The sequence below is a fragment of the Camelus ferus genome, chromosome 20, assembly GCF_009834535.1.
Source record: "Camelus ferus isolate YT-003-E chromosome 20, BCGSAC_Cfer_1.0, whole genome shotgun sequence".
NCBI lineage: Eukaryota > Metazoa > Chordata > Mammalia > Artiodactyla > Camelidae > Camelus > Camelus ferus.
The window spans coordinates 34906683-34924879 of record NC_045715.1 but is presented as its reverse complement, the minus strand read 5'-3'; the positions used below and the strand labels follow the sequence as shown (position 1 = coordinate 34924879).

At 43.7% G+C, this 18197-nt stretch overlaps 1 protein-coding gene across 9 annotated transcripts in view; it reads left to right on the top strand.

The window, feature by feature from the left end:
- PKHD1 (PKHD1 ciliary IPT domain containing fibrocystin/polyductin) overlaps nt 1-18197 on the top strand; it is a 368837-nt gene that overhangs the window by 42182 nt on the left and 308458 nt on the right. For all 9 annotated transcript variants that reach the window (XM_032463248.1, XM_032463247.1, XM_032463246.1 and 6 more), the window contains 6 exons: nt 3653-3783; nt 6056-6191; nt 10841-11036; nt 11745-11812; nt 13400-14992; nt 16814-16957. In XM_032463248.1, the coding sequence (XP_032319139.1) occupies nt 3653-3783; nt 6056-6191; nt 10841-11036; nt 11745-11812; nt 13400-14992; nt 16814-16957 (2268 nt within the window). The remainder of the gene's footprint in view (nt 1-3652; nt 3784-6055; nt 6192-10840; nt 11037-11744; nt 11813-13399; nt 14993-16813; nt 16958-18197) is intronic.

Genomic DNA, 18197 nt, shown 5'->3' with positions numbered 1-18197 from the left:
TACTTTTTTCCAATGAGATAATAGTGGTCCTAAGGGAAGAGTGAGTGACTTGCCCAAGGCTTCCTAGCGGAGAGGGGTGGAGCCAGGATGCCACACAGGATCGCGGGGTGCCAGGGCTCCTGCCTCTTGTCCCAGTGCTGTGATGTCTTACCATCCACGGGGTCGAGCACTGCCGGGCTTGTAGGCCTCCCCGTGTTGAGTGAGATTGAACTGAGCCAACAGGTGGGAAAGCCCCTTGAAAATTAAAAACATTTGCAAATGTGAGGTGCAGGCCTGGCCCACTAGGAATGCAGTGGGTGTCTGAGAAATTTTGTAAAATGACGTACACTTGGCTACTTGGCTAGCAGGCCAAGCCAGCTAGCATTTGAGTAATGGGTGACAGAGAGGACAGTGGGCTTGCCAACACCTGCCCCACGGGGTGTGGGGTCTCAGTGCAGCGGCAACCACAGATCTCTCCATGCTTTCCGAGGGACATGGCCAGCCTAAAACCACCTGGCCAGGCTGCAGGAATCTCGGGAACACCCTGCTGTATATGTGAGTGTGTGATTTTTAGAGCGTGAAAGCTCTTTCCTTCATGCCTTGGGTTTTTGTCATTGTGTATCCTGTTGCCCGAAGGTCCGTGGCAGGAAGCACTTCTTAAAGTAGTGTTTCCTGGCTCCAAGTTCATTGTTCAAAGGATCATTTGGTTTCTGACTTGACTTGGACTAAAAGAGTAAACCAGGAGGCCCATTCTGCCTCCTCTCTGCACATGAAACAGCCAGCTTGCCTCCTTCCTCGGTAACTCAAGGAAGGAGCCAGGCGGTGCGAGGTGCTCAGAGTGAAAGATCACATTCTATATTAACCCAATAATTGTTGGTTAGAGTTTAGGGCATACAGTAGCCTTCCCACTAGATTTATAAGTGGCTTTGGTCTTCCTATAAAGTTACCTTTGCCATTCAGGCTACACCGTCCTTCCCACCCCCGATGCCCCGGACCGTGGGCACCTCCAGGGCAGACGGGAGACTCAGTCATCCACGTCCTGTATACACAGTGACTCGCACAGGCAGACTGGCCACCTGTTCTGGTTTTCCTGGGACTGAGGGGTTTCCCAAGATGTAAGACTTCCAGTTTTAAAACTGGGATGTGGAACTCTTAGTGCTGAAACTCGGAAAGTCCCAGGCAGGCCTGGAGGAGTTGGTCACCCTGACAGGGTGTGCTGTACCAATAACACATGGTGAGAGTGTTTGTCCGGGAGGATGGTGTGTCACCCCTCTGTATTTCAGTGAAAGATGAAACACTCAGAGAAGGGATCATGTTGAGTGGGTCCAAATTAACTTTTGGTGAGACAGAAAGGGAGAGAGAGAGAGGCTTTAACTGCTATTTTCCTTATTACTGGATTTAAACTTTCCCTCTGAACCCTTCCTCCACCCTGCCAACTACCTAGTATCAGCTAGTGTCAGCCAATCCATCCATCCATCCATCCATCCATCCATCCCTCAGCACTGACTGAGCTCCCTGCGGAAGACGCTGGGCCAGGGGCTGAAGACCATGGTTCTCACAGTGTGGTCCTGGACCAGTGGTACCTGCATCGTCTGGGGGCTTGCTGGAGATGCAGCACCTCAGACCCCACCCCTCACCTCCCAGTCAGTCTGCACATTTGCACGATCCCTTGCATTTTCTTTTCTTTCCACTCTGCACGGATGGAGTCTAGGTTTCTTACAGCCCTCTCGTAAGTCCTACTGGTTTTCAGACCAGCTAAGGGGACTCATTTTCCCGGGGTTGAACTCTGAGACTGTGGTGCCCATTATGTGACTTGAACCCCTCGCTCCCCAGGGAGGGGTCCCCGAGCCTGCCCCTTTTCTTCTGCATCCCCTGCTAGGGGCATGGGTCCCCCCACATTGCTTCGCCTCCTTTCCTACCCGACCCCACCCCAGAACAGCTTTTCTGCCAGCCTCCAGGCTGCTCTCAGCAAGCGTTGCTCCGCACGTAGATGTGTGTCTGGTGTGTTTGGAGGTGGGGGACGTCCGCTCCGCGTCCTCCTCCCGCACCATCTTGGTCTCCCCAATTATTGCTGTTTTCTAAGATATCTTAATGCCTGGCAGAACATCCCACTTTACTCTTATTTTTGAAATTTTGCTTTCTGGCTATGGTTGTTAATTATTTTCCACTGAATTTTAAAATCAGCTTATCTAATTTAAATTAACCATCCTTTTCATGTTTTTATCATGAGTGTGTTGATGCTTTAGCTTCACTTAGAAAGTTATGCCACCTTGTGATACTCTTTCTGGACATTTACTTCAGTTTTCTTATTTAAGGTTTTTTTTTAGTTAAAGTTTAGATATATATGTTTTTATTATAACAGAATAGTTATTGTGGGTAAAATATTCATTAAAATCTGACCCCTAAGAGTACATCAAAAGTTTTAGACTGAATTGGATTCCCTTCCCTTTGTCATAATGATTACTACATCATTGCTGTAATGTCTGGTTTTTTTCTTTAAGTTTTAACCCGGCTATTAGGTTCCTCAGCAGCATTTCAAAAGTTTCTCCAAGTTTCTTCATATTCTTGAATTTTTCTTGTCAAGATGCTTCCGGATAGTGTATCTTTTATGTTGCCGTTGTGCTGTTGTATCTTCTCCAATATTACTCTTTAACTTAGAAGGCCGTTGCCCTGAATCCTCAGGGCATGTTTATATATTCACTTCAAAGTAATAGTCCATTCAGTCACCTGCCCCTGAAAGGTTTTCATCAGGTTGTGTAAGTCCCCCTTTCTCAACGTGACACGTCTGGGGTGGGTAACTTTGCTTTTGTGCCCCCTCTCCCCTCTCAAGGGATGTGTGTCTCTGGTGACCTCAGGGCTCTTCTGATATCCCCTTCTGGGGAGATGCAGAGAGAATCTTGGCCCTCACCCACAACAAGGGGGCTTCCTGTCCATCAGCGGGATCGTGGGCACCTCCTCCAGACCGTGTGCTGTGACACCAGTGTGATGGGGCCACACCTCATCTCACTGATGTCTGCGGTGGGCAGGGGAGTTTCTGTGGTTGAACTTTAGTGGCTGAATGGAGATCCCGATGGCATTTGGTGACGACGTCCGTCATTTCTGTATCATCACAGGGACTGGAACAAAGTATGTGTGTATCAACTCACAAAGCTGGGAGGGCTAAGGCTGTCATTTAAGGATGAGGGAAGTGAGGACCAGTGACCTCAGGGACAGTACTGCAGATGATCTGCTCTCAGTGGCAGAGCAAACTCCGCCCTGACTCTGGGCCCACTGCTCCTTCTCCCATCTTATAGCTGCTCTCTTACACTCGGCTTCTTGGGAAAAGAGTAAGTCGTGTAGAATTGGCTGTCACTGACAGTAGTTAAGAATCACGGGCAGAGAGAGTTTTCGGAGGTCCTCTATTTTACTCTGTCTCACTGCACTGGTGTGTCTGTTTTATTCTTCAGTATCTCCAGGATGCGTTACTCCTTCTCTGCCTTCTAGTCGCTGTTTCTCCCACCTTATTTAGTACCTTATGTATTTAACTTGGAGTCTTTTCCTGCAGTTTAAGCATGCTTTGTGTTTTGACTAAGGAGCCTCATATGTTGATTTCATTTTCTCTCTCTTGCGGGTAATGAATTTTTGTCTGCCCGTATGGCTGTGGGTCCCACCTGAAAATGCTACTTTTGTATAGGAGGGCTCTGGGCCACCATCCGAGGCTCCGGTTTGGAAGATGTGAGCCTGGTGTTCTTCGGATCTCAGCCGTGTGCCGTCAACGTCACCACAAGCCATTCACGAAGAATTCAATGCAAAGTTCCACCCAGGGTGAGTGGAACCTTTTGGCATCTCCTGTCTGGGTGGGTGACTGTTATTAACGTGTTGTGTAAAGTTCTCAGTGAATCATTTCTTAGAACTCATTTAATGGACATGACCTGTTCATCAGGAGAATGTGCTTACTTTACTTATGTGGAAGCACTTCCGCTATGAAGTGAGGAGCTGGCTCCACCAATGGGGCTTATAATTAGCATCTGTCAATTTCTTTTAAAAGGAGATGAACCAGTCAGTTCCACTCTATACTCTTATTTTTCATTTTAAGAACTTTCATAGTATTAGTGCCACAGAATAGATTTATCTAGTGCTCCTTCTGAGTGTAGGTTTGCAAACATATCTCTTATAATCTCATTTCTTTCTCAAGCAAACAAATAACTAAGTTTTCATTAGCAATTCTGTTTTCTGGCATGGATGTGACTGGGGAGCTTAGAATCTTCCCCATGTCTGATTCCTATGGAACAGCTTCCTAGTTAGTCCCTGCTGCTTCCCTTTTTCTCTCAGAAAAAAGTCCCTGGGCTTTCCTCTTCCTCTTCAGTTAGTGCTCAGACAGTGTAAGAGGTTTGGGTCCAGGCCCTTCCCCGCTGCTGTGGGAGAGCATCAATCTCACAGCTGAGGTTGGATTTCTATTCAGAGTTCACGTCAGCGTCAACAACATTTGTAACACATCTGGAGCCCGAAAGAAGGCTGTCTACTGAACGATAAAGATCTCTGGAGGAAGAATAGGTTTGGAATCACCTTTGATATCTGGTTCCATTAAAAAAATTTTTTTTAATTGAAGTACAGTCAGTTTACAATGTTGTGTCAATTTCCAGTGTACAGCACAATGTTTCAGTCATACATGAATATACATGTGTTTGTTTTCATATTTTTTATCATAAGCTACTGCAAGATATCAAATATAGTTCCCTGTGTCTGGTTCCATTTTTTATCTCATCTGGTTATTCAAATATTATGAAATATTAGCTTTTGTGTATCAACTACATGCAATCCTGAGATATGGTTGTGTTGTCATTTGTTTATTTCCTGTTATTGGACATTTAGATAATTTATAGTTTCCAAAATTTCCTAGGTACAACAGTAGAGCTTTGATTATCCCAGTAACTGTATTTTGGGGTGTATTTATTTTTCTCAGGATAAATTAATCTAAATGCTGAAGTGTTTGGCATGTGGTATCCAGTTATCTGAAATTCCTTTGAAACTAATGTTCTCATCATCACCGTGCGAATGTCTGACTTCTGGTGCCTTGGTCAACATCGAGTTTTAGCATTTTAGTATATATTTACCATTTTAATGGGTTAAATTTGTAGTTGTTGGATTTCTTTTACTAGGAAGAATAAACATTAAGAAAGCTAACATTTAATTTTGAACAAAGTTTGCATTTTGAACATGCCAAATTCAAAAGGTAGTAGTAAGACAACCACGCTCTTCTCTGTCCCACTGCCCTGTTGTTCAAGTCTTCCTTTCTGAAACGACCACTTTCAATTCCTTTGAATATAGTTACAGGACCAATTTTTGGCTAAGCCAATAAACTATATTGACATTATTAAACTATTTGAATGATGCTGGCAGAATATATTTTTTATAGTTTGTTTTGTTCTTAGAGTTTCTTATTTTTTATTAACATGTCTTGCTTATAATAAAAAAATCCTCTGTCTTTAAAAAAATTTCATTATATCAGTTGCTCTTTTTTTCTGGAAGCTCTCTGTTCTGTTTCCATCTAACCTGGTGTTTTCTAGGTTCACTGTATGGGTTTCAGCCTGGAACTTCCCTTGGTTGCTCTCCTGAGTAGACTCACTGTTTCTTGGTGTTTCTTTCTGTTTTGTTTGGGTTACTGTTTATTTCATGAGATCATAGCCTTAAGAAATATCCCAATAAAGAAAATGTGGGAGGAAGGTGTTCTGAATACTTAAATGTCTGAAAGTATTCTCACCCGTGATGGATAGTTTAGCTAGATATAGATGTTTATTTCAAATTGCCATTTGTTTTTTTTACAGAACCAATTGGTGTGTTAATTGCAAATCATTCTTATTTACTCTTTAACCTGTTGGATGCTACACTTGCCTAGTCTAAGCACTTGTCACTCGGTGTATGTATGTGTGTCTGTGTGAGAGAGAGGGAGAGAGAAGGGGAGAGAAAGACTTGAAACAAGCAAATGCATTTTTTAAAAACAATTTTCTTGAAATTAACCTTTTAAACTGATTCTGTATGGACTTTGCTCAAGTAAGCCTTACTTACAGGGCTGTGATTTTAAAAATTAATTTTTCAGGGGAAGGATGGACCTATTGTGAGTGTGACTGTGATCAGAGGGGACCACTCTGTGGTTCTTCCCACGGCATTTACGTACGTCTCCTCTTTAAATCCAGTAATCACGTCTCTCAGCAGAAACAGAAGCAACGTAGCAGGTAAAATACATGGTGCTACAGGATCTTTTCATTTCAGACCATTGATGCTATAAAAAGGGCAAACACTGGCCTCTTAATTTTACCAAAGACAGTGTTATATTTTGGATGGAAGTTATTTTTCTGAAAACTTGGATACTAATTTCCTCATCTTAGCCTTCATTGAATAAATCTCCTTATATCTATTTTTCCCTCTGAAAGACTGGGACCATTTCCATCATGAAAATGACATGGGAATTCAAAGGGAACCATGCAATAAATATTTATTGTGTACCTACTCTGTGACAATAATAACAGCCCGGACATATAATAGACATTAATCCTTGTCCTCAATTTATAGAATTATTAGTCTCAGTTTACAGATTAGGAAACTAAGGAACAGAGAGCAAGTAACTTGTCTAAGATGTTACCTGCAGTAAGTTACTGAGCAGGGATTTGAACTCAAGCAGTTGAGCTGCAGATTCCAAATGCCTAGCCACTTAGAGTTTATTGTGAAGTAGGATTTGGCCAGCAGGTCCTTTTGTAGCAGTTATTTGATGTGATTGGAGAATAGGATGTTCTGATTAACTAAGAATTCCTGTTCCTTGAGACATATACATACATACATATATATATATGGTGAATTCTTTAGCATCCAACTATATGACACGATTTAATCTTGCTTTGATGATTCAGCTGATGCAATAGAATGGAATTGTGACAATTTATTATCATGTCATACCATATCGATTTGGAAAAGTAGCAGGTAGCACTCCGTTCTGCTTAATCGGATGCCAGATGACAGAGTTGATGGCAGTCATGTCTAAGGGTTTATTGTTGCAAGACCATTACAGTTCCCAAAGAAGAAGACTGGACTTAGTGTTTTCGGCACTATTTTCATTTCCCTTTGCTCAGGAGTGCATAAATAAAGGGAGGTGTCCTTCAGCCTCTCAATTTTGTTCAGCTCAGATAGTACAGAAGAAGAATTTGCTGCCTGAGGCGACCAAAGTGTATAAAATTCCTTAGTGGTATAGATTCTTCCCAACGAAGTAGGAAAGGGAGGAGGGAACGCCGTGTTCTATTCAGATTTCAGTGATTTTGGCTTTTAATAAAATTTCCCACCTATAATGAAAAGAATAAATACATTGCATCAGTGCCTCAGAGGCATCTAGGATTAGCTTGACAATTGACCAAGAGCCCAAGGAGCACATGTTATTGATATATACAACACGGCTCATTATTTGCAGAATTTACACTTGCATTGAGATCTTTCTACAGGCAGAATAAAGAACATGTTATAAAATCCACAATGAGTAGATACCCTGTTGGGAAAAGCTATTCTGAAAGTTGGAGAGTTACATATCTCTATTCAGGAAATGATGATGTTGGTGATGACAGTAAAGCCAAGATGAAATCAAAGAAAGGGGAGGAGGGGCAGGGGAAAGAGGTGGAAGAATCTGATGGAAAGGACCATAATTAGTATGGTTTTTGTCATCAGCGCTGGATCTGAGTGAATCCCAACTCAACCACTCCTTGGACAAGATACTTAACTTCCTTTATCTTTAGTTTCTTTAATTATTAGGCGGGAATAATTCTTTCAAGGTTATTGGGAAAACTGGAGATGAAGTAGGGAAGAGTACCAAGCCCAGGAACTACCATGGAGGAAGCATGCAATAAATGCTTTGTTGAAGTCAGCGCCATCATTCTGGCAGACACTGAATGTTGTATGAATGGGCCAAAGATGGTCTCTGGATATTGCCTGTATGTTGTTTCCTTTTTTGCAGCAGGCTGAGGTTCATGAGCTCGAAAGTCCGTCAATGCCAAATTCAAATTACACACCCAATTGTTTCCCATATAAGCAGGTTTTTTTTTTTTTAACGTTTTAGAACCTGTATCTGCCTTACACACCCTGCAAAACTGCATTTAACATCTAGCCATAGATAAGACTGACCTGGGGTCCATAAAGGACTCGCAAAGCCACTGCTGCACTACAGAGCTCCCCCACCCAGAAACTACCCACCGGGCTGCTGAGTGACACCTATGGGAGGAACCTATAAGCTCCCTCTCTGATCTCCCTCTTCCCCAAGAGCTCCTTTGCCTTCCTCTTCTGGGTTGTGGTCTCCTATTGTAGCCTCTGGAAGGTCTCCTGCGGGGAGATTCCCCGCTCTGTGGAGCCTGTCGAAGCACCACCATGCACAGCTCATTCTGTGCTGCTGCCACCTTGTGGTCACATCTTTTCCTTGGTCAACCCCGAAACCTCCCGACACACAACAGTGAGATTTCAGACTTCACAGTAGAAGTGAGGCTGGGAAGACAAGGAGTAAGGAGGCTGTGGAACAAGGAAGAAAATGAAGCTAACTGAGGCCTTTTGAGCGCTGTACTACCCGCGAGGCTGTCCTAGGACATCTAACTTAATCCTTACCACAAACCCCATGGAGCGGGTTTTGCTACTTAACACCTTACTGATGAAAAATCCAAGGCTTTGAGAGCCCAGGATGAGTTGCCCAAAGTCACACTGGTAGTTAAACAGCAGAGCGAGGGATTGAATGTAGCTTCACAGTCCTCCTAACGTGCCAGAATCCCTCTTCAAGTTTTCTTTTTCAAGCAACCTCTTTCTCCTCCTCTAATTGGCTTGTGTCATCCTGGAGATGCCAGCTTGGTCCTAGTTCTCAAACATTTGTGTCTAAGAGAGCTTTGGAGTTGCTTTAGCCCAAGCTGCATCTCTGTGGGCACCCTGAGACCCAGGACAGCAAGTATATTTATCACCACTCCTGCTGTGGCAGATTTGATTTCTGGCTCTCATTAGGACTCAGGTTGTCTATGGACTGGATTCCCTCTTTCCTCTCTCTCCAGTCGATCTTACAGATTGGAGGAAGAGCTTTAGTCATATCCTTTTGTTGCTTGGAAGCCTTTGGAGGTCTCCACTGTCCATTGAATTGAGCACAGACTCCCCAGGATCGGGACCGGCTTTCTTCCTCTTCAGCCACAGAACCACCAACAACTTGGTCTCTTCCCATAGAATCCGTACCTGTGTCCACATGCATCTGGTCTTCCAGAAAGCTACCCAGTTCCCTTTCCTCCTCTCCAAGCCACTGGGTGATTAAATGAGAAAGTGCTACAAAAAGCAAGGCTTGGGTACAACTGTGAAGTTTTTTAGAATCAGATTATAAATCCCCTATCTCTTTTATTTCCTTTTGGGATTGATCTTTAAAATTGAATTTCAAGCAGCAACTTGCTCATAGGGCTATTTTGATATGCAGAAGGTGGCTCTGATTTGAACAACCCCACTGCTTAATTCCCACCTCTTTCTGGTTTGTCTTGTACTGGGGCTTTGGGGCACGTATTCTACTACCTTTGAGATCTCTCTGAGGGCAGGATCTGTGTCTAACTTATCTTGTGCCCCTTGTGCTGTCTTCCTCTTGGTACTCAATAAATATTTAAGGTAAGTGAATTGAGTTTAAGTGTCCATAATATACATGGCATTTTAGTAGAGTTGCTAGAGGCACTGAGTTGTAAGACTGGGCTCAGGCCTTCACGTTACCATGAGTTAGCTCTGGAGTCTTGGCTACTGAGCCTTAGTTTCCTCAAAAGCAAAATGCCAGTCCTGCTAAATGCCCTGTATGTGCTATCAGGATAGTGTGAGGGTCAAATGGGGTAACACGTGTGACAGGGCTCTGTGAACTGAGCTGCTCTGTCCACGTCCAGCCTTGCTCTGGGGCTCAGTGCATTCTGAGGACAGAGCTTTGGACTTGTTTCTCCCTTTCTGCTGTGACATTTAACTTATTTATTTATTATTGAAGTAGACTTGATTTACAGTGTTGTGTTAATTTCTGGTGTACAGCACAGTGATTCAGTTACACATTTATATATTCCTTTTCATATTCTTTTTCATTATAGGTTATTATAAGATACTGAATATAGTTCCCAGTGCTATACAGTTGGCTCTTATTGTTTATCTATTTTAAATATAGTAGTTTGTATCTGCAAATCCAGAACTCCCAATTTATCCCTTCTCACCTCCTTCCCCCCTGGTAAACATAAGTTTGTTTTCTATGTCTGTGAGTCTGTTTCTGTTTTGTAAATAAGTTTGTTTGTGCTTTTTATTTTAGATTCCACATATAAGTGATATCATATAGTATTTTTCTTTCTCTTTCTGGCTTACTTCACTTAGTATGACTGATCTCTGGGTCCATCCATGTTGTTGCAAATGTCATTATTTTGTTCTTTTTTGTGGCTGAGTAGTATTCCACTGTATAGATATACCACAGCTTCTTTATCCAGTCATCTGTTGATGGACATGGAAGCAGACCTTTAGACATTTATCTTCAGAAAAGTGGAGGCTGAAAACAGAAGACATAGGGGCCGTTGGCTGGTTATGAAGACTGACATCAGCCCTGCAAACTTGATTTGCTTTTATGTGAGATAAGTTAGTGCCCCTTGAGCACAACTCTCCTTACAGTTCTGCTTCCTGTGCCCTTGAGGTTATAGGCTGTAGCTCCATTCAGAGTTGTTATGTTTCCTGAAAAAAAATTAGGTTGGAATTAAAATTCTTAATTAGAGTATCATGCACAGGGCTGATGCCACATTTAATCCTGAAAGATAATCTTAGACTTGAATAAATGGTTGAGGCCACAAATCCACAGCACAGAGGCTAATGGATTTTTTCAACACAGGAGGTGAGACCCTTTCCATTGGAATGACGCTGCCTGTGAACCACACGGATTTGGATGCGGAAGTCCACATCGGGGATACCAGGACTCCGGTTCGAGAGCAGACGGCCCAAGGCCTGGAGGTGGTGCTGCCCCCGCTGCCCGCCGGGCTCCACAGAGTCTCAGTCTCCATCAGTGGGGTCCACATTCGCGCACCAGGGTGAGGTGGACCTTTACCATTAATTTTAGGTCTGTTTGACAGCTCGGTGATTGAGTTGAGGAACTCTAGTTTTGAGTTAGGACCTTACTTTTTTCTTCTTCTTCTGACTTTAAAGGAGAAATACATAAGAATCCTAAAATTTGAACAGATCTTAAGATCCTACAGGACAGTTCACTCTCAACCAGTCCAGGCAAAGTTTTTGGCTTACCAATCAGGGAAAGGAGACCTTTCTGAAACTATGATGTTATGTCTCTTGGTTAGGGTGGGCTGGGGTGGGCACCCATCTGTGAGGAGGAAGAGTCTGGGCTTAATAAGAGTCTGTGATTTAAATAAGACCTTTAATAATATTGTGTCTTGAGCTTTGAATGAATGGCTTCTATCACTGCACAAGTCATGCTCAATCCTCTTTGCCCTGAAGTCTCTCTGCCCTGTATTTCTCTGGGAGCTCCCTCTCTTCCTTCTGGGAAGTAGCTGAACTCTGTGAGACTGACACCACCTGTGATATTGTCCCAGGAAAATGTCCCACAGCCTCCGTTCTCCACGGTTTCCCCTCTTCTCTGGTGGGACAGTGCCCTTCACACGTGCTCTCCATCACACCCCCTTTCTCTCTTCATCTCATCCCAACACAGACATCCCTGCTGTCTTGTGCCCTCTTTCCTCTTTTTCTAACTCTCAGCTGTTCCATGACAATTTCTCCATTTTCTGTAGGGTTGATCTTCACATCCAGTACCTCACAGAAGTCTTCAGCATCCAGCCTTGCTGTGGGTCCCTCCTGGGTGAGTGGCTCTGATGTGACTAGAATCATTTATCCAGCAAATATACTCCCTAATTATTCAGAGTTTGTTCCTGGATTAATTAGCTGGTGAGACCAGAGACAGGGTCGCAGGGAGAGGCACTTTCCCCGGCCCTGGGAACTGAGTGGTGTACTTTGTAGGATGTGAAAACTCAGGATTCCTTGGGCCAGTAAGTTCAGGAAATTTAAGACTTTTTATGGAAAGGAGATGTGCCTGGTTTCTTTTTTTCTCCTAATGGAAGGAGGCTGAAACATCTAAAAAGTGGCACATCTTGAGTGCCTATAATCAAAGTACTTTGCTGTACCCCTGAAACTAACACAATGTTGTAAGTCAACTCTACTGCAATTAAAAAAAACCCAGCAGAAAACAAGGGAGGACCTCCCTGCCTTAGGCTTTTAGACATCGTGTGTGCAGGGAGAGGAAGGGTCCTCTGCTGCCTTCACTTTCTCCAGGGATGTGGATGGAAGACCAGACACACAAATGCCAACGTGGGAGGTGTCAGGACAAGACAAACAGAGGCATCTAGAAAACTCTTCATTTTCAGAAAAAACGAAAAAAGCTGTATATTTGCCTGTGGTAGTCATCGTGATCATGTGTGGGCTAGCACGCTGTCCCCTTTGAGCACAGTACGGTCCTTTTTAAAGGTGCTTGCCTAGACCACAGATTTGGCCATGACGAGGGGTTCGTTGCTCCAGTCCCTGTCCTGAAGACGGGATTTGATTGTTCCTCAGCTGGAAAGGGAGCGTCTTCTATGAATATAGTGGCAAAATCGCAAGTGTGTCTCAGTGTTTCATTGGCTCTTGATTTGTCACACACACACATGTCTCCATAGTACATGAAATACCGCAGTATTATACAGAATAATATGGAAGAGAAGTAGAAAGCTTCAACACAGTTGACTTTTCCAGTGTGTAAGTTGAATATATATAGACAAATATGTATATATTCTACATAATAACTTACAGAATAATATGGAATTATATGGTAGATAATACAGCATGACAAGAAGACTAAAGAATGATTTTTCATTCATGTATAAACTGTCTATATATGTATATATGAAACATACATGTTCTCTTTCTACATAATAACATGGAGAATGACATAGACTAACATGCAAGATAATACAGCAGATGGTGAGGACACTTCGAGAAATTTGATTTTTGACACCCAGTGAGTGTCAGGGGAACTGCACCCTTTTCTCGAGAGAAGAGACGACTCCTGTCATGGACACCTTGACGATTAACGGCAGTGGGTCTCTGACCATGGTGCTGATTAGGGGCCCGCGGAAATTAGAAGGGGTGGCTACTGGGATCTGTAAATATACATGAAAATTTTAATTAATTAAATTAAATATTATAAACATTCTCTTATATAGCAACTTATATTATTTTACTGTCATGTGACTTTCAGCCTATCTGACTCGTGTCAGAATGATCACAAATTTAACATTAGTGGGGTGAGGCGAGACAATTCCACTCACACCCCACCGTTCACTTATATGCGGGGGCTTACATAAGGGCTGTGACTTCTAGGTCTTAAGTTTTGTTTTCAATATTCCTGCTTTAGGTGGAACCATCCTCAGCCTCTCAGGAGTAGGGTTCAGCCGGGACCCAGCTCTGGTTTGGGTGCTTGTGGGCAATCGGTCCTGTGACATTGTGAACTCCACAGAGATGAACATCTTGTGTGAGACCCCGCCAGCCCCGCTGCTGCCTGGTGCCCCAGCCCCTGTGGAGGTCTGGGCTGGCAGTCAGCCCTCCCCCAGCGGACCTCTGCCAAGCCTGGTGGGGGAGGGCTTCACTTTCATGTACGAAGCGGCAGCAACACCAGTGGTCACTGCCATGCGAGGAGAAATCACGAACCACAGCCTGAGGCTCTCTGTGGAGGGACGTAATCTCTCCAATTCGGTAGCCCTCCTGGGTGGCTTGAGCTGTGATCTTGAGACCCAGTCTTCCGGGACCCACATGATCCTGTCTGGGTGCGACTTTCCGCTTCCCAGTTTGGAGGCGGGCATCTATCCTCTCCGAGTCCGTCAGAAGCAGATGGGGTTTGCTAACATGTCTGCGGTGCCCCAGCAATTTGTGGTGACACCTCGGATCACGGCCGTCTTCCCCACGCGTGGATCTGCTTGTGGAGGGACAGTGGTCACAGTGAGGGGCTTGGTTCTCAACTCCAGCAGGAGGTCAGTTCAGGTTGACCTTTCAGGACCTTTCATTTGTGCGATGTTGAGTCTGGGGGACCAGGCAGTCATCTGCCGGGTTGCCCTGGTGGGTGACTCCTTGCCTGGGGCTTCCTTCACCCTGAAAGTCACCGTTCTGGTTAATGGGCTACCCAGCGAGTGTCAGGGGAACTGCACCCTTTTCTTGAGAGAAGAGATGACTCCTGTCGTGGACGCCTTGACCATCAACAGCAGTGGGTCTCTGACCATGGTGCTGATTAGGGGCCAGCGGTTAAGCACCGCGGCTGATGCCCCAGTGGTGCTGGTAGATGATTGCCTCCCTTGCTTTGTAACTTTCTTTAATATGAGCCACGTGACATGCTGGATAAAGGACTTGGCTCCAGGACCTCACTACCTATCAGTTTTTCATGCAAGATACGGTTATGCTTGTTTTGGTAACGTTTCCAGAGACTTCCATGTTTTACCTCAAGTGTTTCACTATTTCCCAAAGAACTTCAGCATCCACGGTGGAAGCCTCCTGACCATGGAGGGCTCAGCCCTGAAGGGACGGAACACCACGTTGGTCTATGTTGGCCAGCAGGCCTGCCTGACGGTGAACCTTGGCTCTGAGGTCCTCCGGTGCATGGTCCCTGCAGGGAATGGATCTGTGGCCCTGGACGTAGAGGTGGATGGACTTTCATACCAGATGGGCATCATTGGTTACAGTGATGCCTTCACCCCCGAATTGCTCTCTGTTTCTCAGACTGATGACATCTTAACCTTTTCGGTGGCCCAGATCTCAGAAGCTGCGAACGTTGACATTTTTATCGGGATGTCACCCTGCGTGGGTGTCTCTGGCAACCAGACCGTTCTCCAGTGTGTGGTCCCGTCCCTTCCCGCCGGGAGGTACCAAGTCCGGGGTTACGACCGCACGAGAGGGTGGGCCTCATCTGACCTGGTGTTCACATCCAGAGTTACCGTGACAGCCGTGACCGAGAACTTCGGTAAGTCAAGCAGATAGGGCAGAGAGCTTTCTTGGAGTAAGCGGATTAATAGCTGCTGTTACTACTCTACGAGGTAGGAAATTGACATCAGTCTGAAAGACAGAAGGAGAGAGAAGCCGGTTGGCCTCTTCGGTTCCAGTTTCCTCCTAAACTTGTGTTTGCTGTTCTGTTCCACGGGTAAGGCCTTGCTTTTTATCAAGGAGATGGTGCCTGTTCCCTAAGTGTTTGATTGTATTTTAATTTGACGCATTAACCCACTTTAATTTGTGTTTTAAATCAAATAATACCGTTTGTAGGAGCTCATAATTTGATCATTTAAGTGGAACAGAAATGCCTTCATCTATTTTCAGGCCTGTATGCCAATGTGAAGTACTTCCGACTTATTAAATATGATTAATTGTTATCATTTTGTAATGTTTCACAGATGAATTCATATTGCACCAGTAATAGGCCAATTGCATAGTACGACGGCATTGGTTGAACTTTTTCTCCTTTTGGATATGTGGAAACTTGCCTTGCCTTTTCTTCCAAGGATGGTTTGGGTTTCTTTCCCTTCATGTCTTACTGCACTTGAGATAGCTCCCATGTGATTGTGCTGCAGAAAATTTAGAGGAAATTATGGGAACAGGGTCTTAGATTGATGAAGTATGAATGAAGCCTTTTCTTGGAACGAATGTGTCCAGCTTCAGTGGGTGGGATGCTCTGGGGATCGGGGTTTGGTCCTGAGTCTGTCACTGTCCTTGGTGGGTAACTTTTTTAAACCTCAGCTTTGTTATGGGATAAAGCATTTTGGGCTGGATGGCCCCTGGGTCACCTTTCTACTCTCTAAGAATCCATGATTTTTATGATGAGAGAGCAGACGGTTTGTCTGGTGGCTGGGTACGTACCACCCAGAGTTGCCATGAAGGCAGTGGAAGCTGGGGCCCTGTCTCAGTGTGGACTAGAGGTTTCCGCACGTCTGAGAGTCCAGCTGATGTTTTCCTTTGCTGGTTCTCAGACTGAAGCAAAACATGTCTGTTAAGAATTGGCATGATCTTACACATCAGACAGATACACTTCCTGCCCTGCAGGTGGGAGCGTTAACTGTTGCAACATTATCTTGGAGAGAGATTTGGCGATATCTATCAAAACTAAAAATTTAATTTTCTTTTGACCCAGCAATTCCACTACTGAGAATTTGCAACAGTTACACGAGTGTATAGTTCATTGCAGCATCATTAACTATCGAAATTCTGGAAGTCTCAATCAACAGGAAAATTGCTAAATAAATTATGGCATAATCATAGAATGGAATCCTCAGTAGCTATTAAAATGATGAGCTAGATCTCGAGATACAGACCTGGAAAAATGTTTATGCTATGCTTCTAATTAAAAAAACAAATTGTAGAATAATCTATAGAGAATGATTTCAAAAAATCTATATGCTTAGAAGATTTTGGAGGGATTCACAAGGAACTCTACATGTGGCTACTTCTGGGGAGTGAAATAGATCGTTAGGGAAGTTTTCCTTTCATTTTATACTCCTCTGTATAAAGAGTTTAAGAGCTATAAATAAGCACTACTTTTCTACATAAACATTATTGCTTTTTTTTTATAGGTTGTTGAAGGTGACTGAGGTTTGACAGAACTGGGGCTCCAGGCTTTGGAGACCTGAGCTTAGGGAGAAGAAATTGAGGAAAGCAGGGCTCTAAAGCCAGCTGTGCAGACTCTGTGGAGAGTGTAGAAAGAACGATGGGTGGCAGGAGAGCAGGGGCTTGGATTTTGAGTAGAGAAAGTGAGATTTGCCTCTAGGATCGTGAACTCGTAACTTTGTCTTTAAAGGCTGCCTGGGTGGAAGGCTCGTGCATGTGTTCGGAGCAGGATTTTCTCCCGGGAACATCTCAGCTGCCGTGTGTGGTGCTGCCTGCCAAGTCTTGGCTAACGCGACCGTGTCTGCCTTCAGCTGCTTGGTTCCGCCTCTGAATGGTCAGTAAAAGTGCTGTATTCACTTTTTTTTTTAAAAAAAATTGAAGTAGGGTTGATTTACAATGTTGTGTTAATTTCTGTTGCACAGTGTAGTCATTCAGTTACAGACATACATATATATTCCTTTTCCTATTCTTTTTCATTATAGGTTATTACAAGGTATTGAATATAGTTCCCTGTGCTGTGCAGTAGGACATTGTTATTTATCTATTTTATCATATTTGGTCTTTTTAGAGTGTATACAAAAATGATATTCTTTGGTTAACTCCATTTTTTGGTAATTAGTGCTATATTGACCCATAATTTTTCTGTGTGTTCCCGGGGGGGAAAATATTCTCTATTCTCCATCTAAAATGGTAGTTAGAATTGGGGACCACCTATTAAAATGGTTCATAATAGGTTTTGTCCTATTAATGACAACAAAAAATTTATCACCTAGGTTTTTTTTTTTAAAATTGAAATATAATTGATTTGCGATGTTGTGTTAGTTTCTGGTGTAGAGCAAAGTGATTCAGTTATACATACATGTATTCTTTTTCATATTCTATATTATTATGAGTTATTACAAGATATTGAATGTAGTTCCTATTCTAAACAGTAGGACTTTGTTCTTTATATATTTTATATATAGTAGTATTGGATACAGAAGTTGTGGTACACACACACACACACACACACACACACTGGAATACTACTCAGCCATAAAAAAGGATGAAATAATGCCATTTGCAGCAACATGGATGGACACAGAGATGATCATACTAAGTGAAGTAAGTCAGACAGAGAAAGATAAATATATGATATCACCTCTATGTGGAATCTGAAAGACTGGCACATGTCACCTGTGTTCTTGACTGTGGTCATGTGATGATGGAGAAGGCAGTTCTGCGTTGTGAATACTAGTTTCAGTGACAGCCGAGGCTGTCATCATGGAGAAAACAATCTCTTGGTCTCCTGAGGTGGGGCTGCTGGAAACATCTGCCTACTGGAGGTTCTAGTGAAGGGACTGGATCATCAAGCTGGGGATCTCTTGAACATTGACTTAGTGTGTGTGGGTCTTGAATCTTATTATAGGGAAAAGGGCCGTCATTAACATAATCCTCGTATTCTGTAATGTCCAGGTGATACCTGAACCCTTACTCAGTAAAACGCCATCTCTCCTTGCTTTAAGCTTCGTAGCCATCATGTGAATTGTGGCAGGGGAAGCCATGCCTTTGTGGGGTGGAGGGTTTAGAATGGA